The sequence below is a fragment of the Monomorium pharaonis genome, chromosome 7, assembly GCF_013373865.1.
Source record: "Monomorium pharaonis isolate MP-MQ-018 chromosome 7, ASM1337386v2, whole genome shotgun sequence".
NCBI lineage: Eukaryota > Metazoa > Arthropoda > Insecta > Hymenoptera > Formicidae > Monomorium > Monomorium pharaonis.
This window is the reverse complement of record NC_050473.1, coordinates 18,936,539-18,955,054: the sequence shown is the minus strand read 5'-3', so window position 1 is coordinate 18,955,054 and position 18,516 is coordinate 18,936,539. Positions and strand designations below refer to the sequence as shown.

The following is an 18,516-nucleotide window of genomic DNA, read 5'->3' as shown; positions in this document are numbered from 1 at the left end:
TTTAAAGGGATTTTCTCTCTCTCTCGTCTCGCGCCGCAGACAGATGACCGAAGGGCTCGATGTCGGATCGTTATCGATAGACAATTTAATTACACTATTGTCAGAGTTGGTTAGTTAAACATTAATAATTTTTTAATTTAGTTAATTCAAATAATTTTTTCTTTTTACTAGTTACTTTAAAAAAATTATTAATTTATTAACCTTTTTTTAGTAAGTTAAAAATGTATATATGTTAAAGAAAAATTATTTGACTATACATTCCCACATATAACATATTTTATCATTTTAAATAAACTTAATTTACGATATAAAATTTACTTGATCCATATTATAATTTTGTCATTTAGAATAAACAAATTTTAAAAAACCAACATTCTAATTTAATACAAATAAATACTTTTCAAATAATTTCAATTAACTTTTAATTTAATTCGAGTTTAATCTTAAAACTTTTTAATTGAGTTAGTTTTTCATTCATGCAATTTTTAGCGTAATCAAATTAATTTTATAAGCTATTAACTTTAATTAAATTTACTTAAAAAAAATGTTTACTTACCCAACGTATAATCATTATAAATTAAAAATATTAATTTTTCTCCCACATTGGAAGTTATAAGACATTTGCACTTTTACATTCTTGTATATTTCATACAACTACACATTCCTGTTTTTTTAAAACAAAGTATAAGATGTTAAAAACGAATATATAAAATGAGAAAATGTTAAAGTGTTTCAAGTAACCACGCAAAATTTTATTTACATTGTAACTTTCAAGACTCGTAATGTCCAAGATTATACAGAATATTTTATAATTACAAAGAGAAATGAGCAAGAGAATGCGCAGAAGCTAATTGGCATTGGTTTGACGGCCTGGTTCAGTATTCACGATATCCGCTGGAAGAAGTCAGAGATCTTCTTCTGGCCACTCTTTTTCGGGAGCGATTTTTGCTTACATGATTCTGGAGTGCAGTCTTTCGAGACTTTGACAGACTCGCTGTCATTCAGTTCAGCAGATTTCGACGATAACTCGGTTTTTATCTTTTTCGATGTGTCTTGATTGTCGACAAGACATGGAGCAATCGACTCTTTCGAATTCGAGGACTTTACAGCTTCAAATTTATTTGACATTTGATCTTCCATTCGTATGTTCTTTCCGTCGACAGTGTTATTTATAGAATGATTGTCCTCCAAACCATCGTTTTTATGATTATCCGTTTCTTTTGGATCGCTTTTGGTTTTCTCGCACGTATCCTGGGTATCGAGTTTAGCGTTGTCGTTGCTATCGTCCTCGCAACTTGTCAGCCAATTCATTATCTTTTCCTCCTCTGCCATTTCCTTCTCCTTGGCCGCCGAGTAAAGATATCGTTTGTTATCAACGTCTTTATTTGATAAGCTCGCGGTTTGATTTTTCTTGAATGAAGTAATCTCCTTCAGACACTCAACCGAAATATTCGTCGAGATGCACTCGGTCTTCATCGAGAAATATTTGCTCAATGGTTTTATCCTACTTCTATTGTACAAGAAACAATAAAAATCCGAATGAGCCTTCGACGCGGACTCTTGACGATACTCCGACAGCATTGAGTAAAGTCGTGCTAAAAGTTAAAAAATCAATTAATGTGTATAAAATATAAAAATCCTTCTAGTTTCCGTATATATTGATAGTTTTGAATAAACTTTTGAATGCGTATTAAATACCTATATCAATATCGTGATGAACCAAATGTGCATACATCGCCGCCACGTCGTCTCGCAACTTTGTGTCTCCGAAAGTAAAATAGACCATTGATCGACCTGCAACCGCAGCAGCCATTAACTGTATTAAGACTTTCAGTTTCGGATTTCCGCGGAAAGCGCCGCATCCCCAATTTCCCGTCGCGATGGCGGGCAGATTGTTCTTGTAGACGTCAGATCCGACGAATCCAACGTATGCCTGCGAAAAATACATTATGTTCTATTAAAATAACAGCAATGTTATATTAGCATATCATATATCATATGATGATTATATTTATTAGCATACTGAAATAAATAGTAATTTTTTTATAACTAATAGGTTTTTAATTTTAAAGAGAATATCACCAAACAATGAAATGACTAGAAAAATATTAAGTAATTAAATGTAATAATCTAAATAAAGATAATTTATATAAAAATACAAAAATGACATAAGTATTTACAAACAAAGTTGTTACATGTTTTCGATAATTTCAGAATCTAAAACATAAATTTCATAAATTTTTATATAGACTCATTTTAATTATAACAACATTTACATTGTGACTACCTTGTTAAGCTCACGATTTATATTGTCTACATTGAACTGTAGCGAGGACTGTCTAAAGTAAAGGGCATCGATAGCGACGATTGACGTCATGCGTCTACCACTATTATCCCTTGGTGTTTCATCAACAAAATCTCCTTTCCATTTGAAGGTATTGCTGTACCCTTCGTATTTACTGTATCGTTCAATACCGCTGACAATAAGCGCCTCCGTATCGTCCAGTTCTTCCGTAACCAACATAGTGACCATGAGCTCTGGACATATAACAAACCGTATTTCTTCCTGCACACAGCCTAAGCCTAGCACGCCTCCGCCCACATATCTATCCAAGAAACACGTATGAAGAAAATTAGTGATAATATAAAAAATCTTTTTACTTTTCTTTCTCTTTCTCTTACATATATTTTATTTGTTCTATATAATCTCATTTATTAAAGTTTCTCTCTTTCTCTTTCTCTCACATTCATTCACTCACTCAACATTCATTCGCTCACTTACTCACAACTCAATAAATTCTTCAAGCATACTTTCATTCAAAATAAGAATTGTATAATACAAAAATTTACTTATTGGCAAAGTCCACTTGGAGTAGTCCAGCTCCTTCGCTTTCAATGGTCCCTTTACTCGTTATGTGTAATGGTGACAATTTCTGATCTTGCAAATTCCACCTTGGACAGTTTTCCAATGGAATGTAACGTCGTTCGATTGTTATTATACCTTCAGGTGCTGCTCTATGTAAAAATTGTAATATGATTCAAGTTCTATATCACATCTAAATGATAATTAAATCACAATTATCATCAAATTAAATAATCATAAAAAAAACTAGTAATTAGCGATGTACTCACCCTTAGTTGTTACTCTCCTGAAGTAATGAAAAAGACATTTAATTTTTTCCATCAATGACTCAGACTGGCTATGTTTTTCATTATAGGCACCGAACAATCTAAAATATGCAATCAAAAGAATTTACATTCTACATTTATAATCTAATAAATATTAATGCTGTAAAATAAATAATTTTATGTACTAATACAAATCAGTGAGTTAAAAAATAATTTTAAAAGATATAATTAACACTTACTTATTAAAATTAATATATGGATATGTCGCATATTCTGACTGCGGATTACTAGAATTGCGTCTAGGAAATGTGCAAAAAAATGCATTTGCCAGTAGCGAAGCTACTTGTAATTGACTTAAACTAATGGAGGCATTGGTGTGTCGTTTCAACAGAGGTATTGCGCCAGTTAATAGCACAGGAAGTTGTAGGGCCAATTGAACTATTTTTGGCATTAATGTTTCAAAGAACATGGTTGTCTCCTCCGAGTCCAAAATCTGTATATCCAAAAATTTTCTTAACAATCAAAATTTTTAAAGAGTACCATTCAAAATACAATGCACCAAGAAGTACCTCTGAGAAGAAGTGATGGAGCCCTGCAAAATTCCAGCGCTGCGCATATATTTGATTGTACGAAAGTATAGCCTCTTCCAATTGTTGGCTGGAAAGGATATTTCTTAGTAAGGCTTCCTGAATCATTTCCCATCTATTTCGACAAGAGCGACTTCCACTTCTCTAAAATTTTAATAATATCAGTAATTACTTACTAATGTGAAATATCGAATATCATTAAAAGACTGAGCATTTTGGTAATAAATATAATCAATGTACATAATACATTTTTTAAATAAAATATCCTATATCTCGCAATCTTTACTTTAATAACAGATTTTTCAAGTAATTTAAAATCCTTTATCAAAAATATTGAACAATAACATTTTAGAATTATAAGCCAAAGTTTTTGCAAAGTTCCCGGAAGACAAATGAAGTAGAAAAACAAATTTATCAGTTTCTATTTTAATAGATTCTACAAATCTATTTTTTATAGAGAGTTGAACTTTCTGTACTTAAAATAAAATACATATATATTTAAAATTTAATGACAGCTAGAAGGAAAACTCTGATGCACAATCCAGTGCAATAATAAAAGAAACAAACCTCAATAGCCAGATAGAGTTTACATTAATAAATTTTTAATTTAATTAAAAACTTAATTAAAGACCTGCAGTGTTAAAAATTTAGAATCTGCTGTAAAATAATAACTTTCTTTAAAAAAGTTTTAAGAAAAAATTTAAAGAATATCTGTTTGAAGATTGCGGACATTGGACTATTCTATTTAGCTTATATATACCTGCTCTATTGGGTACAAGCTGTGTGTAGAATGTGGCATTCGTACGTAACCCTGGCTCCATTTGTCTACTTGATGTGTTGGATATGGCTTTGGAGGTCCATTTTGCATACGTAATGGTAACTAATTGAAGAAAAAAAAGATGGACACTTTAACAAACACCATATACTATAAACAATTTACAAGATATGCACAGCAAATCTTATATGTATAAATTAATAATTTTTAAAAAATTGATAATACATAATTTTTCCATCACATAATTTTTTTGTTTAAGGTCTTACCATGAACAATACTGTGTGACAAGGTGAGACAATGATTGGTGGATGCTCTTGGCATTCGTAAACGCCAAGACCCCTGCGTATCTCGTCCATGCTCATGCCCTTCCACGTGGGTACGTCGTTGTCATCGGGTTCGGGCTCATTAACACCAACAGACATGGAGCTCGCTGAAGCCAAACGTTTGGGTATTAGAGACGACGCGAGATGCAACGCAGGGGAGGGTTTGAGCGGGTGGATTCTTACAGTCGGAATTGACGGCATTGCTCGTGTTCTGCGAGAGTTCTATATCCGAAGAGAACAGATCCGCAGAAAGTTCCTCCTCTATCGTTATCTCTGGCTCTGACATTCTATCCTCCGAGAAAGTATCTGAAAATCGCACACAAATAAATTGCATACAGATGACGAGAGGAATAAGGTGACTACATTATCCATTCGTAATAAGATTGGAAAAAAGATACGGTGAATTTGTACTAAGGGCAATCCAGATTAATTTAAACAACAAATCGTGAACCTACGAGAGATTTATCGGCGATGTTCAGTAGCGCTTGTTGAAGCATCAATCTTTACACAAATTCGTGTGCCGTGACATGACTGACGCCGAATTCAAGCCTTCAAGCTGCGTTCAACGTTCTGTACTTTATAAGTGTTGCATGCACAATGTGTGTACACGCGCGAAACGTATAGGCCACTTTTGACTTGCACTAGTTGCACTGTCCAGTACTGAGAGGTTATGGTAACTGATGGTAACCGTGTATCAGGCATCAGCAGGACTCTTGTAATCCCATTTCTGTTGAGAAAACTAGATGAAAACCAATTAACTCGAGCGATCACATCTTAAAATGGATTTCAAATAAATATATATACATACTTAATTATTATATAACGTCTATGTTATGTCTGGGATAGATAAAGATAAGTTAAAAAGTTAAAAGTTAAAGATAAAATTTTTTTAAAAAACTTAATTTTATTATAGTAATTAATGTTAAACAAGTTAATTTTTAATGTTAACTTATTAATTTTTTTTCTTAAGTGTCAAAAATTTATGTAAAAGTAAAAATTATGATTAAAAAAATACATTACCACACAAAAACCATTTTTATGCTTTATATTAATTTACACACACAAATATTGAGAATCTATTAAAATAAACAAATCAAAATTTTGTATTAACTTAATATTTTATGGTTATGATAAATTTATGATAGATTTTGCAAATATGTAAACTTATAAAATATTTCAAACAAAAAAAGTAACAGGCAATTAATTTAAATAATTTAGTATATTATATTTTAACAATATGTATACTTTTAAATTTTGATAAGCTCGCTAGATTCTATATTGCTTTATTAGGAAAGAAATATATTTTTATTATGATATTAAATATTACACACTGTATAACAAATTTATTGATTTTCTTTATTAACTTTTACTTCACTCAAACTTATTCTAATTCATAAATTTAATTTTATCTTAAATATTTTTATTCTTTTAATATATATATATATATATTGCATTCTCATTTCCATGCAATTATTATTCGGCTGCCTTTTCTCCTCTTTTATTTATGCCAGTTTATTCATTTAATCTATCTTATTCAAATTACTTTGCACTTGATTTGGCTTATCCTGGATAGGATCATTTTTAGAGACCAGTAAAAATGTATTTATACCTAGATATAATATTCACACGCAACACACTCATATACATATAACAGATTTGTAACATTTTTGAAAACAGATATTTTTTATATACTATTTCGTTTTTTATTCATTATTGAGGTATTAGATTACGTAGATAGCTCAGTATTTCCTCTGTATCTTTCATTAGAATTGCTTGTCGGGGATATTTAAAACAATTCCCAGATAATGATAGATTCCTGAAAGAAAAATTATATAATTATAACATTAAGTAATGATGCTAAGCAATTAATTTAATATCCATTGGAAACAAATTGCATTAATGAGTATGAGTAATTCTAATAATACATTTAAAAAATGTACCTTAAGTTTTTCAAATTACCAAGTTCAGGGGGTACATGAGCAATATTGTTATTTGTCAAATTTAAAACTGCTAGCCGTTTTAACTTTTTCAAAAGTGGCACATCGATTTTTGCGATTGAATTGTCATTAACAATTAAATTTTCCAATGATTCAACGTCATAAATAGCTTCTGGTAACTCAGTAAACCTGTAAAATAATGCATATCACACATATTTATTTATAATAGACAATAATTTTGTATTTTATATATATATATATATGTATTTTTATTTATTATCTATATATTTTTTATTGTATTTTTAAAATATATATTTTGATGTTATGTATATGTGAAAGAATGTTAGAAATTGGATTAATCAATAAATTATATTTGCAGTACCTGTTAAATGAAAGATCGATATCTCGCAAGTATTTCAGGCAACTAATGCTTGACGGCAGAGACTGTAGATGATTTTTACTTAGGTCTAAAACCTGCAAACATTTGTACTTCTCGCCAATCCATTCTGGCAAGCTTGCTAAATGATTTGAAGTCAACTTTAAATCTGTCACTGTAGTGATCGTTGACATTTTATCAGCCAGTTTTGACAGTTTGTTTCTACTTAGATCAATAATCGTGACGGAGACGTTTGCTGCATCTTCTAAAACTTCTTCGGGTATTTCCAAAAGATTTTGTCCAGCTAAGCTGAACAGCTTCGTATTCTTCATTACATATCTATATTAGAAAATATATATCATGTTGGATTTTATTGTATGGTGATCGTAGGGTTTTAAAAATAACTAGTTAGAATTAAAAATTAACTTGTTTAAAATTAACTAAGGTAAAAGTTATTTACTTTTAATTATTTAACTTTTAACTTTTTAATTAGTTATCAGTCAGTTGATTTATATATGATACATTGTGTACATAACATTTCGTAACACTTCGTAAAGATTTTTACAATAAGCCCACAAATTTGAATAATCTGTTAATTGATTATAACAATTAACAGATTAGCCTTTACATACTTATCAGGATAAATACTGTTGCTGGCACTGGGTTGTAACAATTCTTTGGTGTTTATACTTGTATTATTATCTACAGTTTGACGAATGTGCGTCAAGATTCGAGGTGTTCCGCATCGTATAATGTCTCCTCTCACATTTTTAATATTATTTCCCTCGATTATAAACTGCTTTAAGTTGGGCAATATACCGATACAGAAAGGTATCCTGTAAAAAGATCTATTTTAACAGACGATCGAAATAAAATGACAGTGTTAAGAGAAAGAGAAACTATATATGTATAACGTACAAAGATATATTATTATGCGACAAGTCAAAAACTTTTAAATTTATCAGTTTGACTATTTCTTCTGGTATTACTTCAATTTTATTGCCTTGCAGTGTAAGTTTTTTTAGATGTCCTGTTGCTTCCAAGTATTGCGGATTAATTTCCTATAACAGAAAAAATTATTGCTTTAATAAAATACCATTTCAGAGCACTGAATTTTAATCTTGATTGATTCAAGCGTAATTATGTACGTTAACACATACAGGAATGTTATTGTTATCCAAATGCAATACTGTTAAAGCTGAACAACCTGATATGTCTGGAAATTCCTGCAAATTATTCGACTGGAACATAATTCTCTCTACTTTTCGCAATTCACCTAATGGTGGTATCGTTTCCAACTGATTAAAGCTGACATCTAATGTTTTTAACGCTGTTAGAAAATAAATAATAATCATTATCAAGTAATAAAGTAAATATTACAAAAAATAAATTACTTTTACATATTAATTAAATCCATTGTTCTATTTAACTGAATTTCTTTCATATTTCATTTTTTTCCTTTTCTTTCCAATTTGAAAAAAAAAGAAAAGGTGAATCATATGAGAACTTTAACTAAAAAAAATGACAAATCTATTATTGTATTTATGCATGAGAGAAACTCACATCTCATACTTGTTACATCGGGTGGTAACTCTTTTATCATATTATGACATAAATTCAATGTCTTTAGCCGCACCAAGTATCCCATTCCAATCGGCAATTCACTTAGACTGTTATATGATAAATCCTAAAAAGATATATATACAATTATTTTGTTAAAGGAATTGACTTTTTACACAATCACGTATAAACTTAATACTGGCAGTACTTATTTGGTCAGTGATTAATTATTTTGAGTAGGTTACTGTACCAGTCGCTAAACAATCATCAATAAGTGACTATTTAAGAAAAATATTAAAACAATAAGTTGCAAATTGATATTTTTCAGATTCAATTTTCCTATAGATTTGATTAAAATATCGTATTTTACTTAAATATGTAATTTGATTATGTTGTTTTTATTTGTCAATTGACTGGTGCAATGACGTTTTAAAAACATTAATAACAGTATTTTTTAATATAAATAAATCCAAATAAGTAATTAATTACTAATCAAATAATTTAATGCTGTCAGTATTAAGTTTCTCTTTAAGGGAATCCATAGTGATATAGTATATTTTTTTACCAAATGATTTAACATGATCAAATTCCCAATTTCAGCTTCGAGAGTACTTATGAGATTATTTTTCAGGTATAATTCGCATAGCTCCTCCAACGTATAAAATTCAGAAGGTAAACTATTCAGCTTATTGTCTGATAGATTTATTATTCTTAGTTTGCGCAGAGAACCGATTTCAGCTGGTAGTTTTTCTAACAAATTGTTATGCAACTGAAAATTGCATTAAAATATTTGAGATGGAATATATTGAAAACGTATTATACATTTTTAAAATCATGGTGCACGACAAATTATTTATACACATACGTCCAAGGTACTCAGTTCAGTTAGAAATTCTATTTTTTCATCGATCACAGTTAAACTATTAAAGCTCAGATCTAGCATCTTCAACGGCTCTTGTTCCCACCATCGCTCCTCCAAGGGTTCGTAATCAAATTCGACATGCAAATCACGTAGTTCCTCTTCCGTTAATTCGTTTATGCTCCATATTTTGTCGGGTACTGTAACGCGGATTAATTCCTACGTTCAGAATTTGCCCTTTCTGTGCGTCATATCAATGCTACTTTGTTTTTAAGTTCAGTGAAGATATTGTATTAAATTTACTTACCTCCTGATATTGTGAATGAACTTACTTCTAAGTTATGTTGAATACACCTGAGAATATGATCACTTCTAATATTATACAATTCTTAGCAAAGCATGCAAAGCAACTTAATGGTTTTCATCAATGAAGATAATGGTTTTCATATGATAGCATGTTTCAAGCAATTTCGCTCGTAGTTATAAGCATAAATTATATTTAAATGATATGTATTTTAAAGAAGCGTGATATCAAATAAAATATTAAATATAAACTTAAAAACGATAAATATTAAATGTGATGTTCCTGCTAATATAAAATTTGGAATTTTGTTACAATTATGACTTGAACATATATGTATATATATGTATATATATGTGATTAACATATACATATATTTAATCAGAGATACATGTACATACATTTAAAAAAAAGAAACACAATTGCGTGAAACTAAATTTATTTGACTTCCATATTACAACCAATTATTTGTAGGATATAAATATTTGAAAAATATGCCAATTCGTTGTCTAATCATCTAAACTAGAGTAACAACATATTAAATATGGTTAAAAAATTTCATACATTAAAAATAAATAACAAATATTTTGCGCATTTCATTTCTTTCGCATTCCCATTCATAACAATTATTTGTGCATATAACAATCTGTGTTGTACACATATAGGATTCCTAAAGATTCTTAATAAGAATGTTTTTTTTGTGTAGACTTTTTAGAATCTTTGGAGAACTTGTATCGTGACTTTTCATATGTTTGAAAAAATTTTATACGGCACTACAATGAATAACAGGGAAACGCTAGAATCACTGCACAAGTGTCAATGAACAAGTGAACAGAAACAACTTAATATAATTAATTTTCCAATAAAAAATAAATTTCAATGAAATAACATGAAAAAATAGATCTAGACAAATATCAATTAATTTGTAATTTATTATTTTTAAGTGTTATTATTTTAACATTTTAAACAGTCACTTAGCGATGGCAGTCTAATGACTAGTGCTGTGATCCTAAGCGCATTTCATTCTTACATTTTCATTCGCAATGCACATGTACATCATACATCAAATACAAATAAATTTAACAGTAAATACTTATTGAATACTTAATGCAACATCAATAAGCAATAATTAACAGGCAAAGATATAAAATAAAGAGATCTGCATGTTGCACTTGAAACTTTCCTTGTGAAGAATCTTTTCAGAACTTCATATAACCTTTCAGAATTTTTGTGCATAGCTTTTGTAACATATTAGAAAATGCCTAGATTTTTTTAAACAAATTGAAACTGTTTTTAAGGTAAAAGAGCCTACATCTTTTCCAGAATTCTTCATACATATAAGTTCAGAATTTCTGATATGAATTCTGAAATAAGATTTCTAATATTTCTTATTCTAATAAAATCTACAAAATTGAAAAAAATTTAAAGTATTTTTAGAAATCTCAGAATATTTCAGAATTCATATATAGAAAGATTCTAAAAAGATGTTCTTTTTAAATACTCCTGAAAAGTGTTCCAAATTTTGAAAAGAATCTTCACCAGAACCGCACATATCGATGAAGTCATAAATAATTTGACAGGAATGTATCTGGATAATATGAGCTATCACCTCAAGCATGCACGTTTGTCTGATGATGAGTGCAAGCTCTCATATGAAAAAGGAAAAAAAAACGAACGACCTGAACGAAAACTGGAGCATGCTCGAGATAACTCTGTGCGACATATGAACGTAGAAACGCAAGACGAATTTGTGTGGGCGGTATCGTTCCATCGTCAAGTTTGCAATTTAGTACGCACAGGCGGGTGCTCGTAACAAATATATACCCGTGGACAGTCCTTTCGACGAGAGATTCAACCGCCCAGTCTTTCTCGCCCCTATAATGAGACTCCTCGACAGCTCGTCGTTATCCTCGTTCTTGGTGCGCTGCTTGAACACCGCCAGGTGATTGGCTTTTTTTCGTCGGACGCCGCTCATCGTGGAACGAAATTGATACCCGACATCGATACGTACTACCTTCACGCCTTCACCTCGATGATCGCACGTGATTTCCTCTTCCTCCTTTTTTCTACGCGATAGAACGCAGGAAAACAATCGTGCGCGTGACGTTTGCGATACGTAAACACAGGTGGGCGAGACGCTGCTTCTCGTAGCTGCACTGCGTCGTACTTTCTACACTTGAGTGAAACAGCGATAATTAAACATTAAAAAGAATTAAAAGTGATATCCAAACAACATTTATTATAAATGTCTGAAATTTTTCAAATAATAGATAAAGACTTATAGAAATGAAACAATAAAAAAATATTTTAATATTTCGCAATCTGACAATAGTAATAAATTATGACATTGAGGAAGAGGAGTGGAAAGATAGAAGGTAACACCGCAAAGAACAAAGGAAGAAATAAGCTCGAAGTGAATAAATAATTTAAAAAAGAATAATTTAAAAAAGAAAGGGAAAACAAAAGATGTACACTTTATTCATTTAATCCAATGTTACCGACGCAGCGCTTGACGGGGAGATTACTACGTAGTTCGCGCCGACTGCCCTAGATGGCGCCGAGTAATTTACCAGCCGAGGTGTACAGTCAGCACGCTCTTTCGCGCTCGAGCGGCCTCGGGCGGCCTTCACGCACGCTCTCGCTGACGGACGGAGGAGCAGAGGCAGAGCAGGAGGAGTCGGTGTGTTCTTGCCGCTTGTCTGTCGAATTCGCCGCTACCGATCGGGGACACGGAGGGAACGAAGGCTATACGCTCTCACGGCACGAGTCGAGAGGTACAGTGCAGTGTACACGGGAGAGGAAACGACGACAACGACGACGAGGTTTCGCCGTCCATTTGTCCGAGCGTTGGTTGGCAGGATTTGTTTGGTCCGTGCACGCATACGCGCATACGGTGGTGGCGGCGACGGCGGCGGCGGGTCCCGCTGTGTGACGGCGTCCGTTTCGACGGGAAGACGGAGAGAGAGAGGGAGTGAGTGAGAGAGCCACGTCGGCGACGACGGCGACGGAGAGGAGGCACACGGTGGGGTCTTTACGGAGGAGCCACAGAGCGAGCGAGCGAACGAGCGTGGTGAGCGATCTGCGACGGCGATAACGAGGGGAATCCTCCTCGCCCGCGTCCCGGTGGACAGCCCATCGCCTCGTCCTCCTCCTCCTCCTCTTCCTCCTCCTCCTCCATCTCTATCTCCATCTCCACCTTCTCTTCCTCCCCCCCTCCTCCCCCTCTTCTCTCAGCTTTGTCGTCACTCGCCGTCCCTGAATCGTGGTCGTCACGTCAAGCGGGTCGCCCCCGTCTCCTACAGCGATTTCCGCGACAGTGACGCGCGCGCGAGTCATCTCCTCCTCCGCCTCCCCCCTCCCGTCCCCCTGCTGCCACCGTAGCCGCGATCCGCGCCCGGCCCCCGCGCCCGGCGGTCTTCGCACCCGGTCACAGCAGAAACGCAGAGATTGTGGAGTCGAGGAGGTTAAGGGGACGGCACGAGCGGGAGGACGCGCCGTCATCCATCATCACCATGAAGCTGGTCGACCACGTGGTGCGGAGCTTCAAGGTGGCCAAGGTATTCCGCGAGAACACCGATCGGATAAACAGCATCGACTTCTCGCCGAATGGCGACACCCTGATCTCCTGCTCCGAGGACGACCAGATCGTGATATATGACTGCGAGAAGGGCACCCAGGTGCGCACGGTCAACTCGAAGAAGTACGGCGTCGACCTGATACACTTCACCCACGCCAAGAACACGGCGATACACAGCAGCACCAAGGTCGACGACACGATCCGTTACCTGAGCCTGCACGACAACAAGTACATACGCTACTTCCCCGGCCACACGAAGAAGGTAGTGTCGCTATGTATCAGTCCGATCGAGGATACCTTTCTCTCCGGTTCTCTAGATAAATCCCTGCGGTTGTGGGACCTGCGCTCGCCCAATTGCCACGGGGTGATGAACGTCTCGGGCCGGCCGGTCGCGGCGTACGACCCGGAGGGCCTGATCTTCGCCGCCGGCGTAAACTCCGAGAGCATCAAGCTGTACGATCTGCGTAGCTTCGACAAGGGTCCGTTCGTCACGTTCAAGCTCTCGCAGGAGAAGGAGTGCGACTGGACCGGGCTCAAGTTCAGCAGGGACGGCAAGACCATCCTGATCTCCACTAACGGTAGTACGATTCGTTTAATTGACGCTTTTCACGGTACGCCGTTACAGACCTTCGCCGGGCATCTTAACAACAAGGGGATCGCGATCGAGGCCAGTTTCAGTCCGGACTCGCAGTTTGTGTTCAGTGGCTCCACCGACGGCAGGGTGCACGTGTGGAACGCGGAGACCGGCTACAAGGTGTGCGTGCTGAACGGCGACCATCCGGCGCCGGTGCAGTGTATCCAGTTTAATCCCAAGTACATGATGCTGGCGTCCGCGTGCACCAACATGGCTTTCTGGCTGCCCACCATCGACGAGAACGCATAAGATTAATTTATGAGAAATTCTATGCAGAGAATGCAATGCCAGAATCTACTTTGTAAAGGAGAAAAAAAACAGAAGAGAGAAAGAGAGAGAGAGAGAAAGAGAGACAACTGAGAACAACAATCGGTCGCGATTTGTGCAACTCATTGCGAACGAATACATTTACATTGCATTTACATTATGTGTACAAAAAAAAAAAACTGGAACGGCGTTTTGCCAGGTTCTGAAACTCTGTGTGACTCTTCGAGGGAAGAGAAAGCGACAGCTCGTAGACGGCATCACGCTCGCCCACGCGACTTTCTGTCCGACGTTCTCGTCGACGGCGCCAGTCACCGTTTTCGTCGTTTCCACGGATACAGGAAGATCCACGTATCCATGCGAACGTTTTTCGAACGCGCGACCGCTTCCTGCGCGTAATCGTTTAAGCGTTTAACGAAGTATACACGTCACGCGCGGGAAGTGGGCCAACGTGTCCTTAGATTTAGTCCCGTTTCATCGGGCCACCTCGACCGTCTCTCTCGTCCGACACTGTGTTCGAGAAAATTTAGAATGTAGAACGTTGCTGCACGCGCGCGCGCGAGAGAGAGAGAGAGAGAGAGAGAATACCGTCTTCGAGAGCTTTTGTACGCCGAGGCTAGAAAATGTAGGAACTCTTCGAACAGCTGGTAGAGAGATAGGATTCGCGTACTTCGAGCACGACGTCTTTGAACGGCAGCCTCGTTCGATTTTGCACGTTGCTGTTGTACGCGTCTAACACTTTTCACTTTTGATAACCGGACGCGTTGCCTAGATATTACGGCATAGAATTGTTCATTTAGTTAAGAAGCGTTAAAACGGCGCGCCTGCGAGCGATCTTCGAATATTTCACTCGGAGCCCAACGACGTAGTTTTCAACGGACAGCCCGTTAAATACCGTAAAACTGATCCTTCAATATTGTTATAGTTAATCCGATTCGCATGGCCGTATACAGGATAAGTTGTCTCTCTGGTTGATCGTGCGAAACTCCGTCATTTCCTAAAATGACGGGTGGAGCTTTCAATGTTTTTTTTCTTCGCAATAGTAATCTTTTTCACATCGACATCTCCGTTTCATTTCGCGACGCAAAAGTAATTGGCCGTAATCTTGGATTTAGTCAGCCTTCAATTCTTATCTCCCCGCCCATTCAGCTTTCAACGTAGTACGTAGTTCTAAATAATATACGAGATAACACATGGCATTATCTCATGGTTGCGAATAGAGATTTAAGAACATAACTAGATACGTGCAGAAGATATTGCCTCTCGAAAAAAAACCGTGCGTACGGGATCTTCCTCGTTCCTGTATGCGGCCATGCCTCGGTCCTTTCATACGTAAAACTATTGGAAACGCCCATCTAATTGCGCTCTGCGTACGCGCACATCGTAGACTAGCCAGAAGCGTAATTTATACACTTTCGACAGCGAGAAGAAGGAGGAAGAGGATCGTCGCCGATGTTGCGCGATGGAAAAAAAAGGCTCCACCATCGTCACGTTTCTCTTCCGCGAAGAGCATCGACGACGGTAGCAGCCGGCGGTCTTGGCCGTCGCTGATGACGAAGATGCGTCAAAAAAAGAAAGAAAAAAACGCGCCGGATATCGCGCGTCAGCGCGATGCAAAAAGCAACTGAAACGTATTTTGTTATGCACGACGAGAGGTCAGTTTGTATCTCACCGGCGATCGGCTTTACGGCAAAGGTGTAGGAAAAAGGGGGAGGAGAGAAGAAAGGGAAGGAAGAAGAGAAGACACTACAAGCTGTTGCGTTTCACTCGCGGTGCAGTCACAATATTCACCGCGGGGAACACATGCGTAATTGTCGGCAACGAACAAATTCACGATGCGATGTAACTTACACGCGTAAAACCGGCGGGCCGGATTGAAAAAGAAAAAACACGTAGAAAGCGCAACGTTTCTTTTCTTCCTTCCTCTTTTTTTTTTTTGTAGACGTAATTGTATCTCGCGAACTAATCCAGTAATATCTGGCGTTTGTGCGCGATACACAGAGGGACGGTAACTCTCGCGGTCGTCTCTCGGTGAGAAAAAGAGGATCTTATCGATGCATGTTAATTGCGTGCACGCGTAAGAGTTTCCTTCGCTCCTCGGGAAACTACTGTGAGGGATCACGTCCGCGGTATGTATTCCGCCTCCGCGAAGTGAATAAGAAACGCGGCGCGGACGAATAGGTGAGCGTCGTCGTACATGTAATTTCGTTTCTTCATTATAAAAAGCAGAGAGGGAGAAAAACTTAACCACTGCTACGATCGCACGGAGCCCCGGCGGCGAGTCTTAACGTTCGACTCCGTCGTTCTTTTTCTCGCTCTCTCTCTCTCTTTCTCTCTTGCAAATCTCGAGCTTTTCGCTTATTTCTGCGGAAGCGTTATATAGTGATTTAAATCGTTGCTCGATCTATTCGATCGTCCGCCGCTCCTGTCTTCATTCTTTCGTGTATGTATATACCGATAGTATCCATTATTTCCTGTAGAATTTTCTAGATGTCTCGGTTTAACATATATTTCGTGCAAGAGCGTGTGGTCAATGATATTTTATTCGAGCGTGTGTGCATGCGTGTGTGCATGTAAACGTGTATACGAGCAAACGATTATGATGTACGATTGTGATTTATTATACGTTTGTAACCGATGATACGAATAGTCCGTCTGTGTGCGAGCGAGATGATTTTGTATGGGCGAGAGCTTGCCTCCTGGCGCTGTAAAATAGTATTTTTTATAACAGCAACACGCGATATGCGCGAGAGAGAATTGTATTAATATAGCGTATCGTATATATTAATGCCTGCGAACTCGCGCGGGACGAATCTCGCGTGCGCTTTCGCGAGGGGGAGGAAACTAATTAATACTGAAGGGAGCGAAGACCTCGACCTTTCAGCTGCACAGTTTTGACACCGACCGTGTACTCTAAGCTCCTTCGCCCAAGATCGTTCGTGAAAAGACACCGCCTTTAATTAATAATGAATCAATCTGTTGTTGTTTTTTTTATTTAAAAATCTCATCAGTTTTGTTTTCAATCTTTAGAATGTGCGAACGCACATCCAAGAAACGCGCTTTGAACTATAAACATTCATTGTAGTGCGAAGCGTGCTGTGGCATGCATCTATTAATTTAATGTTCATCACGTGTTTACAATTTTATATTAAAATTATAATTTTTAATTACACGTGCGATAATTATACAATAATTATTGTTAATTATTTCTCAGTGAGAGTGCGACGTCACTTATTACATATTATCTCGTGATGTCAGGTCTGCATCATTTCATCTCGTCCATCTTGTCAGTTTTTTCTTTCATATATACATATACACATAGTATATACAGTACACTGTGTGGCGAAAGGGTTGGGGGTCGGGCCGCCTCGAATATTACAACGCGATCCACGTATTTAGATTAAATGCAATTCGACACACGTACATACTGCCAACCAACCAACCGAGCGAGTGTCCGATCACGCGGGCCCACGCCTTCAATATCCGATCGTTCGACGTCGAGAATTTTATGAACCCTTAAAAAGAAAAAAAAATCCAAGCGATCGACTGTACACTATTATTACTATACTGCTATTATTGCTACGCGCTACCGTTAAGCGTTATTAAGATAAAAACCGCCGGTTTGAAGCCCTACTCGATCAGCGAGCTAGCTCGCATTCACGAGAACGACGAAATCCGACGTGGGCGAAATGGAAATGGAAAGCGTGTAATACGATAGGAAACACTGTGTTCTCTCCAAATAGTAGAAAAAAAAACTGATGTGCGCACAACAGATTGTAATATATAATACCCTTGGCAAATTTATATTACCGTGGCGATTAGGACTTTCATGGGCGGAAAGAAAGAGATGATTCCGTCGATTGAATTTCATCGCCTCCCGCCCAAACACTCGTAAAAAAAAAAGGTTGACTAGGGATGTAATCGTTGTCTCGTACAGGATTATGAGGAAAGCTCACATCGTATGTGAAGAATCGTGAAATCTCCCGTGTCCATTCACCGAAACCAACCCCTGCCTATTCTTACGCATCATCGTTACATTGACGTTTTTCTACCGAATAAACTCACGAAAGTCACGAGCGAGTACGATGCGAGACACCTCGCGATAAATGCCGGGAAATATCGTGCAGGACAATCTTCGACGAGAGTGCCGCCGATTATTCGAGAGATCCGGCGGATAGCAACTTTGCTCAGTTT

At 36.8% G+C, this 18,516-nt stretch overlaps 3 protein-coding genes across 4 annotated transcripts; 1 reads left to right on the top strand and 2 right to left on the bottom strand.

Moving 5' to 3' along the window:
* Positions 1 to 625: 625 nt before the first annotated feature.
* On the bottom strand, positions 626 to 5,748 carry LOC105839179 (poly(ADP-ribose) glycohydrolase). The gene is made up of 11 exons (XM_012685298.3): positions 5,270 to 5,748; positions 4,998 to 5,120; positions 4,758 to 4,921; positions 4,477 to 4,596; positions 3,699 to 3,860; positions 3,369 to 3,622; positions 3,133 to 3,230; positions 2,851 to 3,010; positions 2,288 to 2,606; positions 1,699 to 1,933; positions 626 to 1,595 (listed from the first exon to the last, which is right to left on the bottom strand). The coding sequence occupies exons 2-11, from the start codon at positions 5,098 to 5,100 to the stop codon at positions 883 to 885; spliced, it is 2,328 nt and encodes a 775-aa protein (XP_012540752.1). The 5' UTR covers positions 5,101 to 5,120; positions 5,270 to 5,748; the 3' UTR covers positions 626 to 882.
* Positions 5,749 to 6,149: 401 nt separating this feature from the next.
* On the bottom strand, positions 6,150 to 12,057 carry LOC105839182 (leucine-rich repeat-containing protein 40). 2 transcript variants are annotated; one of them, XM_012685308.3, is made up of 10 exons: positions 11,645 to 12,057; positions 9,553 to 9,746; positions 9,253 to 9,456; positions 8,691 to 8,814; positions 8,288 to 8,457; positions 8,046 to 8,188; positions 7,760 to 7,963; positions 7,134 to 7,466; positions 6,755 to 6,940; positions 6,150 to 6,630 (listed from the first exon to the last, which is right to left on the bottom strand). In XM_012685308.3, exons 1-10 carry the CDS (start codon positions 11,820 to 11,822, stop codon positions 6,525 to 6,527), a joined length of 1,842 nt encoding a protein of 613 aa, XP_012540762.1. In that variant the 5' UTR covers positions 11,823 to 12,057; the 3' UTR covers positions 6,150 to 6,524. The 2 variants fall into 2 exon arrangements, with proteins under 2 accessions (XP_012540762.1, XP_012540763.1); XM_012685309.3 differs by having other exon boundaries at positions 11,672 to 12,054.
* Positions 12,058 to 12,492: 435 nt separating this feature from the next.
* Positions 12,493 to 15,907, top strand: LOC105839184 (WD repeat-containing protein 82). Its single transcript, XM_012685314.3, has one exon. It carries the CDS (start codon positions 13,360 to 13,362, stop codon positions 14,305 to 14,307), a length of 948 nt encoding a protein of 315 aa, XP_012540768.1. The 5' UTR covers positions 12,493 to 13,359; the 3' UTR covers positions 14,308 to 15,907.
* Positions 15,908 to 18,516: the final 2,609 nt, after the last annotated feature.

What these genes read in the sequence shown, in the direction of transcription:
- LOC105839182 (XM_012685308.3), bottom strand. Translation starts at nt 11,822, where the DNA reads ATGAGCGGCGTCCGACGAAAAAAAGCCAATCACCTGGCGGTGTTCAAG. An exon ending in TTTGTTACGAGCACCCGCCT is followed by an intron (nt 9,747 to 11,644) that starts GTGCGTACTAAA and finishes TCCGCGTTACAG; the next exon opens with TACCCGACAAAATATGGAGC. An exon ending in AACAGTATTTATCCTGATAA is followed by an intron (nt 7,467 to 7,759) that starts GTATGTAAAGGC and finishes TTTCTAATATAG; the next exon opens with ATATGTAATGAAGAATACGA.
- LOC105839179 (XM_012685298.3), bottom strand. Translation starts at nt 5,100, where the DNA reads ATGTCAGAGCCAGAGATAACGATAGAGGAGGAACTTTCTGCGGATCTG. An exon ending in GCTTGTACCCAATAGAGCAG is followed by an intron (nt 3,861 to 4,476) that starts GTATATATAAGC and finishes TTAAAATTTTAG; the next exon opens with AGAAGTGGAAGTCGCTCTTG. An exon ending in CCATATATTAATTTTAATAA is followed by an intron (nt 3,231 to 3,368) that starts GTAAGTGTTAAT and finishes TGCATATTTTAG; the next exon opens with ATTGTTCGGTGCCTATAATG.
- LOC105839184 (XM_012685314.3), top strand. Translation starts at nt 13,360, where the DNA reads ATGAAGCTGGTCGACCACGTGGTGCGGAGCTTCAAGGTGGCCAAGGTA.